General features: G+C 41.3%; 1 protein-coding gene across 1 annotated transcript; it reads right to left on the minus strand.

Annotated features, from left to right (window-relative positions):
• Positions 1-6115: 6115 nt before the first annotated feature.
• On the minus strand, positions 6116-12209 carry LOC121372865 (perlucin-like protein). Its single transcript, XM_041499305.1, has 7 exons — positions 12190-12209; positions 11721-11760; positions 10173-10258; positions 9197-9268; positions 7912-8065; positions 6736-6906; positions 6116-6471 (listed from the first exon to the last, which is right to left on the minus strand). Exons 3-7 carry the CDS (start codon positions 10191-10193, stop codon positions 6218-6220), a joined length of 672 nt encoding a protein of 223 aa, XP_041355239.1. The 5' UTR covers positions 10194-10258; positions 11721-11760; positions 12190-12209; the 3' UTR covers positions 6116-6217.
• Positions 12210-12575: the final 366 nt, after the last annotated feature.

The following is a 12575-nucleotide window of genomic DNA, read 5'->3' on the forward strand; positions in this document are numbered from 1 at the left end:
TGGATGGACGAATGGAGGAACTGATGAACGAAATATATGTGCAATGGACGAATGGTTGGAGTACAGACGAATAAGAAATAAATAACAAAGCAAATAAATAAATTAATAAATAAATTAATTAATCAATCATTTCTAAACGATTGAATTAATGATAATCTATCTCTCTCTCTCTCTCTCTCTCTCTCTCTCTCTCTCTCTCTCTCTCTCTCTCTCTCTGTCTCTCTCTCTCTCTCCCTCCCTCCCTCCCTCCCCCTCCCTCCCTCTCTCTCTCTCTCTCTCTCTCTCTCTCTCTCTCTCTCTCTCTCTCTCCCTGCCTCCATCCCTCGCTCTCTCTCCCTCTCGCGCTCTCTCTCTCTCTCTCTCTCTCTCTCTCTCTCTCTCTCTCTCTCTCTCTCTCTCTCTCTCTCTCTCTCTCTCTCTCAATTGATCAACATCAATATAAAAAGTCAACAGTTACATTAAAACACAGTGTAAAGAACTGTGAAAAAAATTCAAATATCACAGATATATTAAAATTTAAAATAAAAGTCAGTATCACGAAGAAATTGCAACGAAAGTTCAGGATAGAATCGAAATGATTCCATCACATTTCTTCGTCCAAATGCATCATTTCTAGTTTGCCGGAGAAGATTGCACTCCATCCAAATGTGGCGAACCGTCAGAGCATACTGACAGTGCGCACACTGAGCTGGAGGATCAGTGAAACATTTCATTTCAACCTATTTCTGTGCTTATATCAAATTAAGATTCAAGCACGCTGTCCTGGGCACACACCTCAGCTATCTGGGCTGTCTGTCCAGAACAGTGGGGTTGGTTGTCAGTGGTTAATGAGAAAGAAGAGGGTGTAGTGGTCTTACACCTACCCATTGAGTCGTTAAAACTCGCTCTGGGTGAGAGCCGGTACCGGGCTGCGAACCCTGTACCTACCAGCCTTATGATCGATGGCTTAACCACGACGCCAGTGAAACAATAATTGTTCTTGGCTAATATAACAAAACAAAAGTTGTTTGCTCAAGAACTTATTTTCGTGCTTATATCCAATTAAGGTTCAAACATGCTGTCCTGGGCACACATCTCAGCTATCTGGGCTGTCTGTCCAGGACAGTGGGTTGGTTGTTAGTTGGTTAGTGGTGTATTGAGAGAGAAGTGGGTGCACTGGCCTTACACCTACCCATTGAGTCCTTAAGAACTCGCTCTGGGTTGGAGCCTGTACCGGGATGCGAACCCAGTATCTACCAGCCCGTAGTCCGTTGGCTGAACTCCTGGTCAAAGTGGTGTGTTGCCAGAAAACATATCCGCAGATATGCCCCCAACCCAACCACCAGGATCCCTTCATCCAGCATTACGGGATGCGCCTCACGGCCAACAAGGTGCCCCAAAAGGGGAGTTGTACTGTATTAGCCATTCTCATACAGAATGTTACACCCCTGCACCACGGTGAGGTTACAGTACTTGCAGGGGCATACAAAAGATGTCTTGCTACTAATGGAAAAATGTAGCGGGATTCCCCTCTAAGATCATACGCAGCATTAACAAATGTTTCACATCCAGTAGCCGCTCATTAATAAATCAATGTGCTCTAGTGGAGTCGTTAAATAAAACAAACCTTTAATTTTGTTTCGTTAAAAATAATTTACATAAATTTTATATTTTCTAGAAAACAGACTTCAACAGTAATAACTGCTCATTTTCTAAATGAATGAATGAATGAATGAATGAATGAATGAATGAATTAATTAATTAATTAATGATTAACGGCACACTTGTCTTACCATCCTAAATATAAATAATTTGCAATCCAAAATAAAAATTTTAATTAAAATAATTAAAAATAAATATAAAGCATTCTGAGCGTACTGTTAAATCAATACATGTCCCCTGCCGAGCCTAACCAATTTTCCTATCTCCTAAGTGCAAGGGCCATAACTCTGTTAAAATTGTGCCAATCGCCGTGAAATTTGAACTTCATCTCTAACTCTATACGATAAAGTCATACACACAAATTTTCACCTTGCAATTGGGGAAATCTGAAAAAAGGTCTGGTAAACTAGACGTGAGGCAGACAGACAGACAGACAGACAGATTCATAGCCCTCTCTGATTGGATCGGTAGGGTCTAATGGAGAAAAAAAAAACTTACCTTTTTCCCAGTCTGACGATTCAGTGACAAAAAGTGAAGCAAAGCGAGGTATTTGTAGGCTTGCAATGATTGTTAATTTAAAGGATTTATGTAAATACCGCGCCCTCTGTCGGTGATCAAGGAAGTGTACAAGCAGTGTCTTCACAATGCCTATCCCAATGTACACCGCGCGGCCATTCTCCGGGGCACGCGCGCATGTTTTCTTAGCACTGTCAGTTGTCCCTTAACTCTCGTTAGTCGTGACGAAAGATTTGATTAATAAACACAATAAACTACTTATCTAGTAGGTATGAAAGAACATGATAATGCCACTTTTCTATAGACGGGTATCGTGCGTATCATACTAAACAACATAAAAAACGCATCAGAGGTCTAAGTAAGCCTCTCACTTCCTATGTAGCTTATGTTGGCGTGTTGCAAAAAGAAACCATGGGGGGGGGGGGGGGGGGGGGGTAGAGAGAAAAAACAGCAACATTTATTTATAACACCCAACAGTTTGAGGATAGATAGATGAACAGAGATACAGACAGATAGATAGATAGATAGATAGATAGATAGATAGATAGATAGATAGATAGATAGACAGACAGACAGACAGACAGACAGACAGACAGACAGATAGATAGACAGATAGAAAGATAGGATTGTAAATATGTATGTATGTAGGGTAGGTAGGTAGATTGATCGATCGATGGATAGATAGATTAGAAAGACAGACATATAGAGACAGATAGATAGATAGGTACACAGACAGACAGACAGACAGACAGACATACAGGTTCGAGTCCAAGCAACGGCATGGGACAATTTTTGTGGCCAGAAAGGATTTAATTATCCCCTGCGCCAGTGCGTTAATATCTATGTATGTAATAGTCAACCTCGACACACATACAATATATAGACATACATACAATACATACATACATACATACATACAGACACACACACACACACACACACACACACACACACACACAACCAGCCAGCCAGCCAGATAGATAGATAGATAGATAGATAGATAGATGACTGATAGACAGATATATAGATAGATAGATAGATAGATAGATAGATAGATAGATAGATAGATAGATAGATAGATAGATAGATAGATAGATGACTGATAGACAGATAGACAGATAGACAGATAGATAGATACATAGATAGATGACTGATAGACAGATAGTCAGATAGATAGATAGATAGATAGATAGATAGATAGATAGATAGATAGATAGATAGATAGATAAATAGATAGATATATAGATAGATAGATGACTGATAGACAGATAGATAGATAGATAGATAGATAGATTGATAGATAGATAGATAGATAGATGACTGATTTCTTTAGGCCTTACGTGATAAAAGTGATATCCGGTGAATTTTCACTGTATTTTGGCTACAGTGAAAATATAGAAATCGTTACTTTTTTTGTTGTAAAAGTTCAGGATTAAATTATCTCCCGTTGTGTTGTTTATTCATATTTGAGTTTGACGATAACAAATGCGTCTGATCGTATTTGAAAAAAAGAGAGAGTAATTTAAACAACTGTACCGACAGACGTACAGACAGACAGACAGATACATACAGACATGATAGAACTGATATACGGAGAGAGTACGGGAGTGGACGAGGTTTAGTGGGGGGGGGGGGGGGGGTAGGGGGCGTGTCTGTGCCTAATGGATGACAGAATCTATCATGACGCGTTCCCTGACGGAACGTCACCATTGTGCAACACATTTGTCATTAGCTTTCACGTGAGAAGCAGGAAGTTGCGAAAACTCCTCCCCGACTGAGTACACAGGCTATTTATTGCTGTGACGATATCGCCAGTTATCGCCATCGCACACAATATGACGTCTATTCAATTCGACCCTTTGTTTAATTCGTCCTATTGCAGCTCATCCGTTAGCAGGTATACGAAACACGACCGCTGAAGGATGAGGTGTACACCTGTGTCAAATCTACGGTTATTACAATACAACAGAACATGTTAAAGACACGTTTAGTACTAATCATTGTACGGCAATTTCTCGTTTTCCCGCGTACTTTTAACATATATTGCCTTAAACGTGCAGACACTAGTTTCAATGCGTTTAATCCACAAACTTAAAAACACATTTGGATAAAACCGGCCTCAGTAACGTCGTGGCTAGGCCATTGGTCTACAGGCTGGTAGGTAATGGGTTCGGATCCCAGTCGAAGCATGGGATTTTAAATCCAGATAACGACTCCAGATACCGACTCCAAACCCTAACTGAGTGGTCCGCAAGGCTCAATGGGTAGGTGTAAACCACTTACACCGACCAGTGATCCATAACTGGTTCAATAAAGGTCATGGTTTGTGCTATCCTGCTTGTGGAAAGCGCAAATAAAAGATTCCTTGCTGCTAATCGGAAAGAGTAGCCCATGAAGTGGCGACAGCGGGTTTCCTCTCAAAATCTGTGTGATCCATAACCATACGTCTGACGCCATATAACACTTCGAATGTACGGAAATGGATAATCTAAACAATAAAATGTAACTAATGTCTGATTATAATTAAGAAAACGGATCTAATAGTGAAATAAATGCCACAGGCGTAGGAAGCGGGGGGAGAGTAGGAGCAAGGAGGGCATGTGCCACACACAGTTTCCTTGATTCAGCAGCAGCAGCAGCGATGGTGTTATATATATAATCTGCGTCACTATTAAAGGGTCACTCATACTGTTAGTACTACACGTTAACGATGCCGTCCAACACACTAATTATGAAAGAAGGAATGTATGGCATTCGTGGATTTGGCCCAGAGTGAGGTTTCCTAATTAGCAGTTGGATTTCAATATGAGTAATTGTACTTCCGGTTATAGGCCACAACAAAATAGTTAAAGTTATGCAAACACATGTACATGTCTCAACGCACCCATGTCTGAAAGTCTTTATGTTGTGCCCGTGCAATGCGTTCTCACTATGGGTATAAAAGTGTGAATGCCATCCACATATTCACGCACACTTCAGTCGCAAATGCGTCGGTGGGTAGGTAAGCAGGCGTTGTGTCATCGTGCTTGCGTCGTCGTGCTTGCGTCATCGTGCTTGCGTCATCGTGCTTGCGTCATCGTGCTTGTGTCATCGTGCTTGCGTCCAGTTACGGTTCAAGCACGCTCGTTTGGGCACAGATTACAGTCTACTGAAAAACAGTCTGCATAAAATAAAAACGAATTCACTGCTCAGCCGAAAATATATATAATTTGAAGTATTTTTGAAGCACAGTCCAGAGAGAAATAAGAGGAAGTGAAAAGTATTAAACTATTTAATAATGTAGGCGAAAATATAGTTCAGTCTAAAACATTAAAGTCCGATCTACGTGTTCACTCACTATAAGCAATGGAATATAATTCGATACACAAGATATTTCTGTATGTCTACCTAGCTGCCTGCTTTTCTGTCTCTCTGTCTGTCTTTCTCTTCAGTATACCGGCCTCAGTGGCGTCGTGGTTAGGCCAAATACCGACTCCAAACCCTGAGTGAGTGCTCCGCAAGGCTCAATGGGTAGGTGTAAACCACTTGCACTGACCAGTGATCCATAACTGGTTCCACAAAGGCCATGATTTGTGCTATCCTGCCTGTGGGAAGCGCAAATAAAAGATCCCTTACTGCTAATCGGAAAGAGTAGCCCATGTAGTGGCGACAGCGGGTTTCCTCTCAAAATCTGTGTGGTCCTTACCCAGATTTCTGACGCCATATAACCGTAAATAAAATGTGGTGAGTGCGTCGTTAAATAAAACATTTCTTTCTTTCTTTCTCTTCAGTATAGATAATGGAAAACCCCCCAAATAATGTTGTATAATGACGTATTTTAAAATTGTATAATTGCAACGGATAAGCAACAGCAATAATATAAAACGATATTTACAAACAAAAACGTTTTTAATTTAATAAAAAAAAAAAAAAAAAAAAAAAAAAAAAAAAAAAAAAAAAAAAAAAACCCAACCCACACTCACTGTTCGAGATAATAAATGTTATTTATTCACCTTTACAGAAACAAAAACTTCTCGACATTTCATTCATTCATTCATTTATCGAGCAACTTTCAACATGCTTAAACGAACGGACTCTCGCAAATGAAGCCCATCCCCGAACTTTCACTCTGAGTTAGCCACGCCCAATTTTTGAACGACGTGTACGACGAGTAGCCTGGATTGGCTAGCGCGATGTAGTAGGAGGTGCTCTGGTAGCGAGGCTGGGAGGGGCCCCAGTGGGAGTAGGTCGCCGCTGATAGGTCCATCCACGTCCAGTGCTGAGTGGCGGGCACGTAATATCCGCCCGTCCACATCCCGTTAGGTGTGTGCATGGCTGGAATGGAAAAAAACACAAAAACAACCATGAGTGTGTTAAGTTGCACAATGACGCCAAAAGGAATTTATTTAAAAAAATTAATTTTAAACAGAATGAAAAACAAGTTAAACATGTGAGGTCACGCGTCTCTCTCTCCCTCTCTCTCTCTCCCTCTCTCTCTCCCTCTCTCCCTCTCTCTCTCTCTCTCTCTCTCTCATCGTTTTTTTTTTATCCGACAGCAGACGACGTGGAAGCCCCGCCCACTACACCTACACAGATCACCTTCGTACGGTCTGAGCTCGTGCACGAGGTAGTCCTGCTCCGTCTGGTCGTCGATTGACACCAAGTCCCCGCCCATATTCCTGCAGATCCTCCGCGCTTGCCTCCAGTTCTCCGTCCAGTTGGCCACGAAGTAGCATGCGGCCGGTCCGTGCACGAACAGATGGGGACAGCCTGCGTGGAGCAACACGTTGTATGAGTCAGACGAGGATTTAATCGGCGGAGGGGAGGGCAGCGGGAATGAGAGGGGAGTTGGAGGTGGAGCCAGAGGGGGAGGGGAGAGGGAGGTGGAGTGGCAGTGGAAGTGGGTTGCGTGTAGGAGTGGGAGTGGGAGGGGAGGGGGAAGGTGGTGGGTATTGTGACCGGTCAGCTACATTTTTGGTCAAGTAATTTCCATGGATTTTTTGTGTGGTCTTCAGAGAAAGCCCGCTACACTTTTTGATTATCAGCAAGAGAACATACAGACAGGACAGCATATGCCACTTCTTTTTATATACCTTCGGAACACTGGTTGGAATGGGGAAGAAACAAAACAACAACAAAACCCTTAAAAACAACAACCCCCCCCAAAAAAACCCCCCAAAACCCCCCCAAAAAACCCCCCAAACAACAACAACAACAACAACAACAAAAAACACAACAACAAAAAAACACGGTCTGACGGGGTGCTTCGATTCTACGACCCAAGAACAACAAACTAGCGCTCTACAAACTGCGCTATATCCCGACATGCAGTTTGTATGAATGAAACAACTTTCAATTTTATTCATATCAAGTAATTAACTATTTTTGATACGTTAGATAAAAAAAAAAAAAAAAAACCCATAACTGAATGTTAAAGCTTTAATTATTTATTAGGATACTTAATTAATAAATGACACTATCCTTGTTAACGGACTTAATCATTTAAACCTGTTGCCACGGGGGTTGGAACCCAGGACCCATATTCACAAACATCGGTAGACTAGTTTTACACGTAAACGTAAATCTACGACTGGAGAGCTATGCACGAAACAACGTAGACGTAAGTGACGTGTAAAGTTGAACGTAGACATAAGAGTGCCCCTGGTTACAACTAACGCTGCACGTAAGTGCTAGTCGTAGACATAACTTCACGCCTTTTTGTGAATATGGGTCCAGAAACACATGGGTCGTGGCCTTGGGTGTAGACAAGTTTACCTGTTTTGTTCGGAGTATTTCCGCTTCCTGTGATGGCGTTTCGGCAGAGTCCGCTGTTACACTCCGTGGTTTCGCAGCAAGCGAAACAAAATGGCTGATCGTCGACCTGTCTCTTGCCGAACAGACTTCCGGCATTCGTGAACAAATTACATCGCTGTGGGGACACAAATAAAAACTAAATCAATGTTCGATGATGTTCCAGCACACAAAGACGTCAACAATACAATATTAACACATGGCACAATACTAACATATGATTTCAAAAGCTTTAAATTCTGGATGCGCCTATTGGGCTATTTCTCGCTCTAGCCAGTGGACCACGACTGGTATACCAAAGGCCGTGGTATGTGCTATCCTGTCTGTGGGATGGTGCATATAAAAGATCCCTTGCTACTAATGGAAAAAAATGTAGCGGGTTTCATCTCTGTGACTGTGTCAAAATGACCATATGTTTGACATCCAATAGCCGATGATTAATAAATCAATGTGCTCTAGTGGTGTCGTTAAACAAAACAAACTTTTTTTTATAAAACGAAATGAAACGAAAAGTACAATTTGGTTTAAGTTTAGTTTAGTTAAGTTTAGTTTAGGGTTAGAACAATGTTCTAATTCCAGGGTCCGAGGGCTGGAACCTGTTACGAGGGTTCGAACAATATTCTAATTCCAGGGTCCGAGGGCTGGAACCTGTTACGAGGGTTCGAACAACGTTCTAATTCCAGGGTCCGAGGGCTGGAACCTGTTACGAGGGTTAGAACAACGTTCTAATTCCAGGGTCCGAGGGCTAGAACCTGTTACGAGGGTTAGAACAACGTTCTAATTCCAGGGTCCGAGGGCTGTAACCTGTTACGAGGGTTAGAACAACGTTCTAATTCCAGGGTCCGAGGGCTGTAACCTGTTACGAGGGTTAGAACAATGTTCTAATTCCAGGTGTTCAAATATGACATCCCCAGCCTTCTGAGAACAATAACAGGAAACGTGGTGTGTGTGTGTGTGCGTGTGTGTGTGTCTGTGTTTGTGTGAGTGTGTGTGTCTGTGTGCGTGTGTGTGTGTGTGTGTGTAAGAGAGAGTGCATATGTGTGTGAGAGAATATGTGTGTGCGTGAGAGTGTGTGCGCGTGTGTGCGCGCGCGTGTGTGTGTATCATGTGTATGTATGTGTGTGTATCAAGTCTGTGTGTGTGTGAATGAGTGTGTGTGTGTGTGTGTGTGTGTGTGTGTGTGTGTGTGTGTGTGTGTGATGTTGGTGGTGGGGGGGGGGGGGGGGCACGATTTCGTAAGTTCACTTACAGCCTTACTCTCACACCCCATGCTGAAACTTTGTACACCGTGATGATTGGTGAATTCTCGGGTGAAACAAACCTGAAACAAAGCAAAAACAAACAATTAACTGTGTTATTCTTATCAGTACAACAGTCCGATAATCACCGATTAAAGGTGCATTATCATAACAAATTCCACATGTCTGGTTTTACTATATAAAAAAAACCCCTCAACACATTTACATTTGTGACAGATGACTACACATTTATTTATCTTACACATGATGTGCTGTCGCTAAACTGAATAAAACAAGAATTGTGGGTAAAAATAGAAAGTAAACTGAAAAGTCCTTTAAGAAACCTTAAAGTTTTTTGTTTTTAACTACACCAGGCCCGTACGCAGAAATTTATATGGGGGCGGGGTGGGTGCGGGGTGGGGGGTGCGGGGTTTGGGTGGGTGCGGAGGCATGCCCCCTCCCCCATAAAGTTTTTTAAATCTAGAATGCAGGAGATGCATTTTCTTGCATCCTGGGAAGTAAATTTGAAAGGTTTCTTTGTCCCAAAATACGTCAAATATATATTTTACACATCCACAGACGGATCTTGGCAGACTATGGGCGGGTGGGTGGGTGGGGGGGATCCTCCCCCCGCGTACGGGCCTGTACACCACTAGAGCACATTGCTAAATCAACCATAGGCTACTGAACGTCAAACATTTCATAATTCAGACATATAATCTTCAATAAAAGTGTGTTTTTGTTTAACAACACCACTAGATCATCTTGGGTGAGGACTCGGAATCTACATCCAAGCAGGTGTGCAGAGATTTTAGCAGGAGTGGGGGTGTGTCTAGTTTGTGGCGATCAAAATGTACTGAGTGTGTGTGTGTGTGTGTGTGTGTGTGTGTGTGTGTGTGTGTGTGTGTGTGTGTGTGTGTGTGTGTGTGTGTGTGAAGCCTGACCTCTGGATTGGCCCCTGTATGTATATGATATTTAGATGTTTACCTCGCCGTGGCCGCACCACATGGCGTGGTCGCATTGATAAGGAGTCGTGGCGTCGCTACAGTGCAGGCATTTCACGTCGTCGATTTCTGTACGAAAACAAAATATCACTTAACATTTGACATCGGCGATTTCTGTACAAAAAAAAAAAATCATTTAACATTTCACGTCGGCGATTTCTGAAAAAAATAAAATATCATTTAACATTTCACGTCGGCGATTTCTGTACGAAAATAAAATATATTTTAACATTTCACGTCGGCGATTTCTGTACGAAACCAAATATCATTTAACATTTCACGTCGGCGATTTCTGTACCAAAACAAAATATCGTTTAACATTTCACGTCGATGATTACTCTACAAAAACAAAATATCATTTAAAATTTCACGTCGGCGAGTACCGTACGAATACAAAATATCATTTAACATTTCAGGTCGGCAATTTCTGTACGAAAACAAAATATCATTTAACATTTCACGTCAACGATTTCTGTACGAAAACAAAATATCATTTAACATTTCACGTCAACGATTTGTGTACAAAAACAGAATATCATTTAACATTTCTCGTTGGCGACTTCTGTACTCTGTACAAAAACAAAATATCATTTAACATTTCACGTCGGCGAGTTCCGTACGAATACAAAATATCATTTAACAGTTCACGTCGGCAATTTCTGTACGAAAACAAAATATCATTTAATATTTCACGTCAACGATTTCTGTACGAAAACAAAATATCATTTAACATTTCACGTTGGGGACTTCTGTACAAAAACAAAATATCATTTAACATTTCACGTTGGGGACTTCTGTACAAAAACAAAATATCATTTAACATTTCACGTTGGCGACTTCTGTACTCTGAACAAAAACTAAATATCATTTAACATTTCACATCGGCGATTTTTGTTCAAAAACAAAATATCATTTGACATTTCACATCGGCGATTTCTGTAAAAAAATAAAAACCCAAAATATCATTTAACATTTCACGTTGGGGACTTCTGTACGAAAACAAACTATCATTTAACATTTCACATCGTCGATTTCTGTACAAAAGCAAAATATCATTTAACAGTGAAATACATTTCACGTCGGCGAATATTGTACATAAACAAAATATCGCAGTCGATTTGAAATGAATCCACGTCGGTGACCCATTGGGCTGTTTCTGTTTCCAGCCAGTGCACCACGGCTGGTGTTTCAAAGGCCGTGGTATGTGTTTTTCTATCTGTGGGACGGTGCATAGAAAAGATCCCTTCCTACTAGTTGACAAATGTAGCGGGTTTCCTCTCTTATCTAACACTATTTCAAAATTACAACTGTTTAACATCCAATAGCCGATTATTAATAAATCAATGTGCTCTAGTGGTGTCGTTAAACAAAACACTTTTTTTTCAACACTTCGGCTACTATGTACTACCAAATAGTAACAAAGTGCTTGTATATGCATTTTGCCTCAGACGGAATAATACAGATCATGATCACCAGTCGTGTGTAGGGGGTGGGGAGGGGGTATGTGTGTACTTATTTATGTTATACGCACCTTCTTCACTATAGGCGAGTGTCACCAAACTAACCAACACCTGTAAATACAATGTTAACACATTCGTGAATGTTTCAAATAACACTTCACACGCGCGCGCGCGTGCCCCCGCATGTACAAACACACACACACACACACACACACACACACACACACACACACACACACACACACACGCACGTACACAGATACACATACCTATGTAGGTACACGCACACGCACACACACACACACACACAAACTCAAACACACACACATATACACGTGAACAAAATACATACACACATATTATATAAACACCGCTCTCTCTCTCTCTCTCTCTCTCTCTCTCTCTCTCTCTCTCTCTCTCTCTCTCTCTCTCTCTCTATCTCTCTATCTCTCTCTCTCTCCTTTATATCTCTATCTTTCACGTGTCTCCATTCAGTCATTCTTTCTATCTTATTTAATGTATGTAACTAATGAGGCTTACCAAAAACGTAGACCTCCAATCATTCATTTTTGGTATAGATTAAATCCAGAAATGTTTTGTTGTACTGAATAAAAATGTGACCGAGTTTGCACTCCGGTACTTTTAGCGATAAGACGGTTGTCCACAGATAAAATACACAAAGCGAAATAATCATTAGAACTATAAAATAGGTAATATATTTAATCCAGAATTTGTTCGTAAGCGTAACATTTGTTACCAGACTGTTACTCTCTCACTCTCTCTCTCTCTCTCTCTCTCTCTCTCTCTCTCTCTCTCTCTCTCTCTCTCTCTCTCTCTCTCTCTCTCTCTCTCTCTCTCTCTCTCTCTCTCTCTCTCTCTCTCTCTCTCTCTCTCTCTCTCTCTCCAGATAAGGTTCAAGTACGCTG

This window comes from Gigantopelta aegis, chromosome 5 (assembly GCF_016097555.1).
Source record: "Gigantopelta aegis isolate Gae_Host chromosome 5, Gae_host_genome, whole genome shotgun sequence".
Classification (NCBI taxonomy): Eukaryota; Metazoa; Mollusca; class Gastropoda; order Neomphalida; family Peltospiridae; genus Gigantopelta; species Gigantopelta aegis.